This window comes from Mixophyes fleayi, unplaced genomic scaffold, assembly GCF_038048845.1.
Source record: "Mixophyes fleayi isolate aMixFle1 unplaced genomic scaffold, aMixFle1.hap1 Scaffold_99, whole genome shotgun sequence".
Classification (NCBI taxonomy): Eukaryota; Metazoa; Chordata; class Amphibia; order Anura; family Limnodynastidae; genus Mixophyes; species Mixophyes fleayi.
The window spans coordinates 177,836-190,381 of NW_027448668.1; the positions used below are offsets into that span (position 1 = coordinate 177,836).

The window sequence follows — 12,546 nt, forward strand, 5'->3', positions numbered from 1 at the left end:
TCTCCACTATTAGGATTTTTTATTGAATGCCTACATTTCCTTTTAGCCTGACAATCATTGTATATTCACAGTTGTTCTGAGTTCAAAATGTCCCAATTTTTGGATAAAAAAATGCATCTAGCACATGTCTATTACACCACATCTGATTATAAGAAAGGTCCCTGCATAATAAACTTAGTTTTGCAGCTATATCAACAAGTAGTAACTTGTAATGCGATTTTCAATTGATCCATCATAATCCCACCGGCGCTTAGTTGTACAGTGTGCCACTAACTACATCTTTTTTCACTGCAGGTAATTTTAAGTTAGGTGTGTGTGAATCTAAATTTGCCGTGCACAAATATGGTGCACTCTAATTTTCAGTGCAAGTTGTGTCCTCCACAATAAGTGCTGAGAGACAAAATCTGTGGCATTGAAAGAAAGATAATTATGCAAATAATATTAAGAATAAAGATCCTGTTTTATTAATTACTTGCTGAAGTACCCGGCGTTGCCTGGGTTTAAATCTTCAAGTTATAAAGTTATCAATGAGTTGGATGTAACTGTCAACCATTTCAAAATAATTAGAAGCTTAGCGGGTCTTCCAACACACCCATTAGGTGGCTGCCCAGTCTCGGTTTTTGTTTTATATTAAATGTCATTGAATTCCATCTAGTGGAAGGACCGGAACAGGTTCGTCAGGTCAAAGTTCTGCCCAGCGTACAGCAACGGGAGATTCTACTGGGACCGTAACCTCCATAAAACCTGGACCATCTCGCGTTTGGTTTATCCCAATCGGTACAGGGGTGTCTGAATGCATAACTAGGCAGACAAGCAGATCAATGATTTTTATATATAAGATTTTACTGTGATAGGGCATCCTCAGAATCATTCCTCCTCTTGTCTGCCTTAGTTACATTGTTCACCATTCTGCGCTCTTGTTATGATAATTGCTATACCTACTCCCAGTGCCTTTCTTCAGTATGGTTCCAGTAGGATTAAGGATAGGGATGTGGTATCCTAGTACATGGCCAGGAGCCAATGACTGGGGGAGTCACCAGACACATCGTGGTTAATAATGTACCCCTTGAGCAAAATATACACCCTGGGTATATCCAAGTACTTTTTAACTTAAAATGTTAACACTAAAATCTGAACATATCTTGGAGGGATGGTTAAGTGTGAGGAGGGAGGGGAGGCAGGGAATCGTGTCATTTTGATACTGCCCCCAATGATACATTTATGCAACCGCGTCAATATGACCCAGGTGGCAAAGCCTACATTGCGCGGTTTTCTGTGACTCCCGTCATAGAGGACCCCATCCTGCCCACTTCACTAGGAAGTGGCAGGATGCGGGGTAAACCAACCTGGGAGATCTATGCAGAATTAGGGAGTCTCCCGGACAATCCGGGAGAGTGGGCAAGTATGATTAAAACATAACCTAAAGCATCCACTACAAAGCATACAAGTATAATAGTCAACTCCTGTAAGCAAATCTATATACACCAGACAGAGAATACTAAGTAACACCAAACAAATGAGCTGGCAACTATAATTGTCAGCTAGTGAAAACAAGTTATGTGAATAGAGAGAGAGAGGGGGCTCTTTATATATGTTTAATGCAAGCTGATGTGCATTAAGGTTCTAGCATAAAATAATAATTGTAAATAACTTTTCTCATGGGCTAATATCTACACATTATCCTTTACTTTGAGTTGACCTTTCAGTTTGCATTTCTTGCTGTTACTTCCAATTTATGACCCCGTATCTTCAGTTTTTCTATTTCTTACTCTAAAATGAACTTGTTTTTAGATCTCTACACATCCATATGAATCATTAATGAGTAACCACAAGAGAAATTAACTTAAAATGTTGTCACAATATGTACATTTTATTAATAAAAAAAAAATGGCTACATAAATATTATTTTTTCAGGTGATTTGGAAAAAAATTCAAGACAAAATGCACATATTATACTATCCATTTTCATGTTAGTTAGTACTGATAACAACCAAAAACAACGTCAGTAATATAAGACAGTACAAGTGTGGCTAAGAGCTGGCTAAATCCTATTTCCCATACAGTCATTGTACAAGGTACCTACACTGAAGGGGATTTAGACACATCACTATGAGCTGGCTAAATCCCATTCAAATTCATGACCTGGCCAGCAGGGGGCCAAAGGTACCTTCAGTGAAGGGGATTTAGCTGGCTCACACTGAGCAGGCTAAATCCCCTTCAAATTCATGACCTGGCCAGCAGGGGGCCAAAAGGTACCTTCGGTGAAGGGGATTTAGCTGGCTCACACTGAGCTGGCTAAATCCCCTTCAAATTCATGACCTGGCCAGCAGGGGGCCAAAAGGTACCTTCGGTGAAGGGGATTTAGCTGGCTCACACTGAGGGCTAGATTTACTAAGCTGCGGGTTTGAAAAAGTGGGGATGTTGCCTATAGCAACCAATCAGATTCTAGCTTTCATTTATTTAGTACCATATACAAAATGACAGCTAGAATCTGATTGGTTGCTATAGGCAATATCCCCACTTTTTCAAACCCGCAGCTTAGTAAATCTAGCCCAGAGTGTGCTATTTCCCATGCAGTGTATTTACCGGGTACCTGCGGTTAAGGGGATTTAGTCGCAACCATACAGAAAGGAAATAACGCATTAACTTGACAAGCAGGGTTATAATCCTTGTAGTTCTATGGCTTCAACAGAATAAAATTCTTAATTTCATGTTACAGGAACATGTGTAAATTGTCTTATTTCAACTGTTAATAACATAAATGTAATATACCATCTATATCTAACTGGTAGTGTTATTTAGCGATAAAGAAATACGACAGAGCATTATAGCGCTTGGACCCAGCGCTTCTCTATGGGAGCAGGAACGTCGGGAGACGTGTGACATAAGACGCAGAGCTTGGCGGGATATTCGTACACACAGGTTGTGACGTTGATCTGTCCGCTCTTCAGCAGAGGTGGTTTCAGATCCGGGATATTCTGGTCTGTCTCGTCTTCACCGGAATATCTTTCAAATATATGATGAGTGCGGGAGGTTGACGCCAAGTAATAGACACAAGTAGGGTAAGTTTCAGCTGGGAAGGACGAGTTACACGACTTGTTTACGTTGTCTCTGGCAGAAGACATTATTGTACAAGATCCATGTAGCATATATATAAAGGCCAAATACGTTCTCTGGGCTGCTACAAGTACATTTTTGTCTTCAAAGTCCTATCTAATATAACTTTATTAGCATCCTGTTTTGTTCGTAAAGCAAACGTTACTATTCATTTGTATGTTGGTGGTCATATATCGTGTCAAGAAGCAGCCAATTAAATTCTTTGTGGGTGTTTAATACCTTTCTTTAATTCTGAACCCTGACAATTAAAGGTGGCTTTTATTTAGTATGACCTGTTGGAAGAAACTGGGTTGGTTATAGTTTTCCTAATTTCTGTTTTTCAGGTTTCTTGGTGTTGGAGTAAAATGGCTATGCAAGCGCAATATGAAGCATCCACAGAAGAAGAAGCTTTTGGGCCGCAAGCAATATCCCGGCTTGAGGTAAAATAAACAACTGAAGGTTAAATATCTTAAAACCCCTTTCACACCAATTTGGCATATAGAAAGATGTGTTTTCAACTTCATGCGAAAACATAGTTCTCATGGCAGTGCGAAACTGGAGAACTTTTACTTTGAAGCAGAATTAAAGCTAAACATTTTTTCCATGTGTGTGTTTCCTTGGAATGCAGTAAACTGAACTTTATTGTTTCACTCGTGAAACTCTGAAAACTGTCTCCTGTCATGACCAGTGGAAGTCCTTGGTTCTTGTGAATATTCAGGAACCATGTGTAGCGCTTCCTGGTTACAACCAAAGTATCTGTTTAGAACAATGTACATGTATGGCAACACAGTGTGTGTATGTGTATGTATATATATATATATATAATTTTATTTTGCTGGAACCTTGGTATCTAATGTATGTTGAAGATCCTCTTTGCCTCAGTTTATGGGTATTACTGGATTATTATACTGTTAAGTTACATGCAACCACTTGCACATCTCTATACCTTGACAGAGCTTAAAATCTATTTACAGTTGCTATGCCTTTCAGTGCCACCTGTCATTAGAAATTTGCTGCAGTTGGCAGCAATGTCCTATTTGCAGGGCATGCAGTGCTGAAGAAACAATATTGATCTCTGTTTTGGCTTTAAAAATATATTTCAAGATGTTGACAGAACAGAAAACATTTAAGGTCATTTTTAGAAGTCCTCTTACATATTCTGTTTACAAATCTTTTGAGTGCATATACCCTCCCCACTTTTTCCAAAGAGAGCTCTATTTGTCCTGACAAAATTTATGTAATAAAACCTTACATGCTAATTGACCATATACTCTGATCAAAATATTAACCACGTGAAAACACTAATGTGTGTTGCTTGCTAGTATTTCATGGTCAAATGTCATGTTTTATTTGTGGTGTTGTAGGTAATACTAATTTTACTAAATTGGTTTTGTATACCTTTTGTGTAACGCTTTGTTTCCGATATATAGCAATGTGGAATTAATGCAAATGATGTAAAGAAGCTGGAGGAGGCTGGATTTCATACAGTAGAGGCAGTTGCTTATACCCCAAAGAAGGAACTCCTCAATATAAAAGGGATTAGTGAGGCCAAAGCTGATAAAATTCTGGTAAGTCAGAGTGGCTGTTTTTTTTGTTTTGTTTTTTTAAAAATAAATATTGTTTTCACTATTTCTACAAGGATTGATCTAAACTATATTTGATGTCATTATATGTATCAAAACACAACTGGTATAAAACGTGTTTTGCTTAAACATGTAACTGTTTTTTTTAGGTTTTGGTCGCTGAAAAATAATCTTTCTCTGACATCCTTGGGGGACACCGGGACCTTGGGGTATGGAGTAGGGACAGGCGAACACTGGCTTTAACTTTAGTTAAACAAAGCTCTGGCTCCACCCACCTCCTGCTAGAGGCCAGTCTAGTTTAAGTGCCCAGCGAAAAGGCTGTGTCTGGGCTGCTCAGCAGCCCTCTTCTGTTACTTTTATTATTTTATGGCAGGGATCTGCATTATGCAGCGTGCGGCAAGCACTGTATGGAAGGGGGGATAGGAGGTGCTGTGAGAGGTGCCTCTGTTGCCAGCCTCCCTCTCCCAACGTTTTCATACCCTCCTTGGAGCCGGGCACAGTCGACGCAGGCTGTGTCCGTCCTCCTGATCTAACAGTCAGACTGCAGACACTGCGTGAGGAGGGGTAGCAGAAGGTAAGTGAACCCTCTCCCAGCACAATGCTGAGAGAGATAAGAAAAACGCAGTTTGTACCTGAGCAGGCTGCTTCTTACTAGGAGCAGTCATTCTATGGGGAAAAAAAATAAATTCCATTTTTAGCTCAGGAGACAGGGTCAGGCTCGGGTCACTAAGATGGCGAGCTCTGCTAGGCACTGGATTGTTGAATGTTACCAATTCAGTGCTGGGCCCTGGGGGAATCTATTACTCTTCCTCCATGGTAGTCTCTCACTATTATGTGTGCAGACACCAGAATAAATAGCTATTTTATAGCTTCCCTTTTCTGTCCTGAGTCCTGATAGAAAGGTTACGGGATTGTTATTTTTAAAAGTTTATTTTTACTCTATGGGGCTTTTATTGGCTATATTGCAGGCTCACTTTCTGTTCATTTTTTGGGCTGCTAGTTATTTAAATTGTGTTTTGTTACACTGTTTGTTACAGTTTTGTTTGTGTTTTGTCCCATCTGTTAACTTGTCAGAAGGGGAAAAACCATGCATGGTAAAGCTGGTGTTACATCAATGTTGAGTTTCACCTGGGATGTCTGTCACGTAAAGCTACCATCAGGTCAGTCAGGCGCGCAGGCTTGCGACTTTCAAAGAGCATACTGTGTAATACAGCAGCTGCTGCTTTACATATGGCAACACATGCCTGGGTTGGTCTCTCTCCAATACAGTGGCTGAACTTGCTCAGTTGGTGCAGTCACAGGCTGTGGTCGCTCTATCTTCTGATTCTGCTTGCACTGTAGCAACTGACATGGGTTCTAGTTTAAGTCAAGGTTTGACTGTTTCTCTCTGGCGGAGTCTGTACAGCCTGCTTGGGTACAGGGAATTGCATCCTCAGTACAGGGTATGGTTTAGGTTTCTTCCTCTTAGAGAGGATGTTACAATCTGTGGCCCCGTCTTCCTCACATAAGCATAGGAGGATGGCGCCACAACTTCAGGAAAATAAGCCAGATTTGACTAGTTCCCAGAATGAAGGTAATTTAGCGGTGAATTCTAACATGGATGCTCCTTTGGGTGTGGATGAGATTCATTCGGTTCGCTAGAGTGTGGAGGAATTAATACAAGCTGTGTGTCAGGTACTTTACTTTCCTAAGTAAGAGGTTCCTCATGTTGCACAAGCTCCTCTTTTTGCACGGGGAAGAAAAAAATAAATAAAAATAAAATTGGACTTCCCCAGATAGCAAGTTCCAAGTATTTTGGTGACTGCAGTCGGTTTATCCTTTTCCTCCTGAAGATTTTGCTAAATGGTTGATGCTTCCACGTGTGGATGCTGCAGTTACAAGGTTAGCCAAGGTAACTACTATTCCTTTTCCTAACATAGCCACTCTTAAGGATGGTACAGACCATTAGGTTAAGGCCGTCCTTAAGTTCATTTTCATGGCAGCATGTGCATCTTTCCGGCCTGCTTTGGCATCTGTGTGGGTTAACAAAGCCGTAGAACGCTGGTCAAAACACCGTTTTCAGGGTTTGTTGGCAGACAGGCCTTCCTCTGAACTGCTTCCATTAGTGGAGCAAAATCACAGGGCGATAGATTATTTACGAGAGGCAGCTACATACGCGGGACTGATTGGTGCACGTATTTCTGCCTCTGCAGTTTCAGCTTGTCGTATTCTCTGCCTTAAGTCCTGGAAGGCTGATGGGGAGTCTGAAAAGGTTCTTGAGACCATACCGTTTTCTGGGGGTCTTTTTTTGGACCTCAGCTTGACTCCATTATCAGTCAAGCTACAGGTGGAAAGGGCATTTTTATCCCAGTTAATGCTCCTAAACAAAGATTATCCAAATTCCAGTCCTTTCAGTCCTCAAGAAGGTTTCGGGGTTAATATTCCTCAGGCCAATCTTCTACAGGCCAGTCATCCGCCCCTAGAGGTGGTTTGCAGCGGGGACATCAGGCCTGGTCTGGGCGATGTCAAGCTGCTAAGCCTGCAGACAAACAGTCTGCATGACGGGTTCTTTTTTTTTTTTTTTGCTCCTCCGCTGTCGTCGGTGGTAGGAGCCCGTTTACTGCGGTTCAGGGATCGGTGGTGTCAGTCCACTACCGATGTCTGGATTCGGGGAGTGGTGAACCAGGGTTACAAGATCGATCTGCTCGGTCTTGCTCCCAGATGCGTTCTTCGCCACAGGGCTTCCGTCTTGTCCGAGGAAACTATTGGCTTTAATAGAAGCGATTCAATCCCTCCTTTTGTCCGGAGTGATTATTCCGGCTCCTCATTCTCAGAGGTTTGGGGTTTTATTCCAATCTTTTTCTTGTGACAAAACCAGACTGCTCCTTCAGACCGATTCTCAATCTAAAGTATTTGAATACACAGGTCAGAGTGCGCAGCTTCAAGATGGAGTCTTTACGCTCGGTCATTCTCGGCATGGAACAGGGAGAATTTATGGTGGCTCTAGACATCAAGGATGCATTTCTTCATGTGCCTATTTGGAAGGGTCATCGGTCCCTGTTGAGGTTTGCAGTTTGGTCAGTGCACTTCCGATTTCAGGCTCTCCCGTTCGGTCTCGCCACAGCTCCACGTATTTTCACCAAGATCATGGCGGTTATGGCTGCTCTGCTAAGGGCCAAGGGAATTACAATCATCCCTTACCTGGACGATCTACTTTTAAAGGCAGATTCTTCAGAGAAGCTTCTGTTGCATATTCAGGTAGTAATCCAGACCCTGGAGTCGCATGGTTGGAATATCAACTTGAAAAAAATCCAAGTTGATGCCATCCCAGCGGATGGTGTTTCTTGGTCTCTCATTCGATACCCGTCTGAGATGGGTGTTCTTTCCTCAGGGCATGATCCTAGCCTTACAGAGGATGGTGAAATCCCTGTTGGTGGCAAGCAGGCCTTCCATTCATTTTGCAATGAGACTTCTGGGCAAGATGGTATCGTCATTCGAAGCGATCCAGTTTGCTCAGTCCCATGCACAACCGTTTCAATTTGAACTCCTGTCGCAATGGAACAAATCCCATCTGTATCTGGCGAGTCATGTTTTTCGCCTGTACGCAGACGCGTCAGTCGCTGATATAGTGGCTACACAGGCAGAATCTCACCAGGGGACGCTTGTTCTCAATTTGGAATTGGATTCTGACAACAGATGCCAGTCTTCGGGGTTGGGGGGGCTGTCTGTCTTCAGGCTCGGTTTCAGGGGCTTTGGACTGGAAGGAATCTAAACTTCCAATAAATGTCTTCGAACTGCGCGCAGTGTTTCATGCTCTAAGTGCACAACACTTGCTGCAGGGAAAGCCAGTAAAGATTCAATCGGACAATGTCACAGCAGTGGCATATCTCAACCATCAGGGCGGCACCAGGAGTCCCTTGGCCATGAGGGAGACTCACAGGATAATTCTAAAAAAAAAAGCTCACGTTTCGGCACTCGTGGCCATTTTTATTCCCGGAATAGATAATTGATAAGCAGACTTCCTAAGCAGGCAGACTTTGCATCCAGGTGAATGGGCTCTCCATCCGGAGGCGTTTCAACAGTTAGTGGTGAAATGGGGTCAACCGGATGTCTACATGATGGCATCTCTGTTGAATCGCAGGGTTTCCCGCTACTGTTCCCGTGCAAGAGATCCTGGGGCAGTCGTGGTAGACACTGTCCGTTCCTTGGAGGTACCGCTTAGTGTACCTTTTTCCTCCGATAGCCATGCTTTCACGAGCACTGAAAAAGGTAGAGAGGGTGTTCCAGTGCTTCTAGTGGCGCCGGATTGGCCGAGCAGGGCCTGGTACACCGATGTACTCTTCATGGCAAGAGGTCGGTCGTGGCGGTTGCCAATGTGCCCAGACCTGCTAACCTGCTTTTGTCATCAAAGTTTGCAACGTTTGGCTTTAACGGCGTGGCTGTTGAGGCCAGGATCCTAAGAGCTAAGGGTTTTTCGGATCGGGTGGTGCAGACCATGCTCCGTGCTTGAAAACCGGCTTCAGCCAAAATATATCATCGTGCCTGGAGGACATGTATTGGTTGGTGCGAAAAGAAGGGATATCCTACATCGTCTTTTCGTCTGGCCAGGTTACTGAGGTTCTTGCAGGGATGGCTTGTATGCAGGTTTGCGTCTTCGTTCTCTTAAGGGTCAGGTGTCGGCTCTTTCGATCTTCTTTCAAAGAAAACTTGCTGTCATACCTGATGTGCAAACTTTCATTCAAAGTGTTCTCCATGTTCAACCTCCTTATATTCCTCCAGTTCTGCCATGGGATTTGAATTTGGTGTTGAGGGCTTTACAGCATCCACCGTTTGATCCCTTGAATACAGTGAATTTCAAATTTTTAACGTTGAAAACGGTGTTCCTTTTGGCCATTTCCATGGCACGCAGAGTTTCAGAGCTTGCTGCTTTGTCTTGCAAGCCTCCTCTGCTAGTTTTTCATGAGGATAGGGCAGTTCTTCGAACTAAGCCCTCTTTTTCCTTCCTAAAGTTGTATCTAAGTTTCATTTGAATCAGGATATTGTTATTCCGGCTTTACCTGATTCCTCATCCCTCATCTTCTGATAACGATGAGTCTATTCGTTATCTTTATGTTCGTGCCTTGCGAATTTATGTTAAAACATCTCAGAAATTACGAAAAAAATGAGGATCTTTTCATTTATGATGCTCACAAGAGGCTGGCCAGCTTCTAAAGTGACCATTGCTAGGTGGATTACGGCTGTTATCCGTCAGGCTTACAATGGGGCTGGGGACCCTGTCCCAGATAATCTACGGGCGCATTCTACAAGATCTGTAAGTGCTTCCTGGGCGGCCCGCCATGGTGCCTCCAGTGAACAATTGTGTAAAGCGGTCATGTGGTCTTCTGTACACACTTTCACAAAGTTTTACAGATATAATGTGTTTGCCTCTAGGGATGCAAGTTTTGGGAGAAAGGTGCTTCGGGCTGTTTCTTCTGAGCGTTCCCTCCAGTGAGTCAGCTTTGGGAAGTCCCCAAGGTCCCGGTGTCCCCCAAGGATGTCAGAGAAAATGGTATTTTTATACTTGCGTAAAATCCGTTTCTCTTAATCCATTGGGGGACACCGGGCGCCCACCCATAACGCTCTGGTTTCTCCTTCTGTTTGACATGTTGTTAAGACAATGATGTGTTTAAGTTTATTTTTTTTTTCCTTTTTCTCTTTCTTTGGTTTCTCTATCTACCTTTCTGCGGGCTTGGTTAAACATAGACTGGCCTCTAGCAGGAGGTGGGGTATAGAGGGGGTGGAGCCAGAGCTTTGTTTAACTAAAGTTAAAGCCAGTGTTCGTCTGTCCCTACTCTATACCCCAAGGTCCCGGTGTCCCCCAATGGATTAAGAGAAACGGATTTTACATAAGTATAAAAATCCCATTATACCAACCTTGGCTGATTTTTCACCGAACTTAGATCGTTTCTTGCCCATATGAAGCACTGATCTCTACGTAGAGATGGCAGTCAGGGCATGTGCCCAGTACTCTGTATAGACTCCAAGGACCCCCCCAATCATTGAAATTGCCCCCGCCTTTTTTGCAGGTAAACATTTCAACTTGTAGACTGTCTTGAGAAATGGGTACCTTTGTGGCATAATCTGACCTTTCTTTCGGGTCTCAATCCCAGAGCATTCATGGACTTTCCTAAACATAAGTTTCTCTCTAATATAGTTCCTTGGGGGCATATTCCCAGAGTTCTGAGTTATGCAATCCCCTTAGCCTTTCTCCTGGCTGTTTTTACCAATATCTATAGGTCCTCTTTATAATGGCAAGATGAAACCACGATTCCCTTATCAACACTCCCCTCTACAGACAGTTTGTATACGTAGATCTTCATCTAGAGGCCTTATCTCCTCTCTTTACTCCATGCTGCTCCAATATGACATTCCTGTTAGTCTCACAAGGTTTGTTGGGAAGAAGATATGGGAGAGACTCTAGAACCTGAAGAGTGCTCTAGCATTAGGGAGGCGGTCGCGCAATCTGCATATAGATCAAGGGAAAATTCTTAACTATTTTAATCTGGACCAAGTACCACTGAAAGAAAAGCAATATATGCAACTTGCTTGAGGTACTTTTTCCCACATATGATGGAGCTGTCCCAAGATTGAGATCCTTCGGCAAGAGATTAAGGGTTATATTTACTAAACTGTGGGTTTGAAAAGGTGGAGATGTTGCCTATAGCAAAGAGATTCTAGCTGTCATTTTGTAGAATGTACTAAATAAATGATAACCAGTGTAAGATCTATATATTGGTCTCAAAGTAGATTCAGTTCACCCTGTGATGTCAAGTATATCTAGAATTGCTTCGTTCCGCTGTAGAGAATAGACACAGACCAAAGTTCTGTATGCAAGAAATATTCTCAGTTTCTCAGTTACAAGTTTTTATAGCACTCTGAATATGGGTTAATCCTACAACATAAGCACACAATAGTCTATGGAATGTGCTACGGGTTAACTGTCTCACGTATTCTTGAGGTTGCTATAGGCAACCTCTCCACTTTTTTCAAACCCGCAGTTTAGTAAATATACCCCTAAGGCTCTAGTAACAGCTAATCCAGACGTAACTCCCTCCAAACATCTTCCACGGCTAGCACCGGAAATCCCAAAACAGATACAGAATCTGAGCCTATGCTTGTGGCAGTGAGATGCCTGGGCGCCCTGGATTGGGAGAAGCCTGGCCCACCCCCTACAATTCCTGTTCTTATCAATAATTGGCAAAATTAGAACACATCACAAGCCTAATTCATGACCAGCCTTATTCAGTCTTGTTTGTATAGTATACTTGTACTGAATGCTTTGAGCCATGAAGATCCCCACCCAGTCTGAAACTACTAGTACGTATTCAGCCTGGAACTTAATCTCTTATTCTCTTCCTTCCCTCTTTCCTGCTCATCCTTATATTAACAGCTCCATGTATCCTGTCCTTCAGTTTCCCTTAAGTTTCATCTTTTCAATACTTAATAACTTAGAACCTTTCTTATTCTGGTTATGATCTAGAATATCAATTATAGATATTGGGATATAATTTGTATTCTCAACCTATGTGTTCTGTTGCTCCCCTTCAATATCCTGTTCCTTACCTCTTGTTTAATAAAATTACTATGTGGGTGAGGGGAGAGAATCTAGCTTTGGGTGGAGTGAATATAAAAAAATAATCTGCACTTACCTTGGCCATGCCATTCACCCAATTCACTGTGTCTGTGATGACTAATGGTCCCACTCCACACTTTTCTAACTGCTTGGTTAGTCTTAAGCAACTGGAAAACTCATGGTGCTCTGGCATCAATACCTACTTGTTTGCCAGGAACAGACTGGTGAGTGGAAAAGTGCAGTGTTGGACCATTACAGGTATAAAGGACCCCAGCA

General features: G+C 42.7%; 1 protein-coding gene across 2 annotated transcripts in view; it reads left to right on the forward strand.

Moving 5' to 3' along the window:
* The first annotated feature begins 2,903 nt into the window (after positions 1–2,903).
* Positions 2,904–12,546, forward strand: part of RAD51 (RAD51 recombinase) — a 43,780-nt gene continuing 34,137 nt past the window's right edge. The window contains exons 1-3 of one of the 2 annotated variants that reach the window (XM_075194644.1): positions 2,904–3,062; positions 3,441–3,536; positions 4,527–4,664. In XM_075194644.1, coding sequence (XP_075050745.1) covers positions 3,462–3,536; positions 4,527–4,664 — 213 coding nt within the window. In that variant the 5' untranslated portion in view covers positions 2,904–3,062; positions 3,441–3,461. The remainder of the gene's footprint in view (positions 3,063–3,440; positions 3,537–4,526; positions 4,665–12,546) is intronic. The other variant, XM_075194643.1, reaches the window with a different exon arrangement.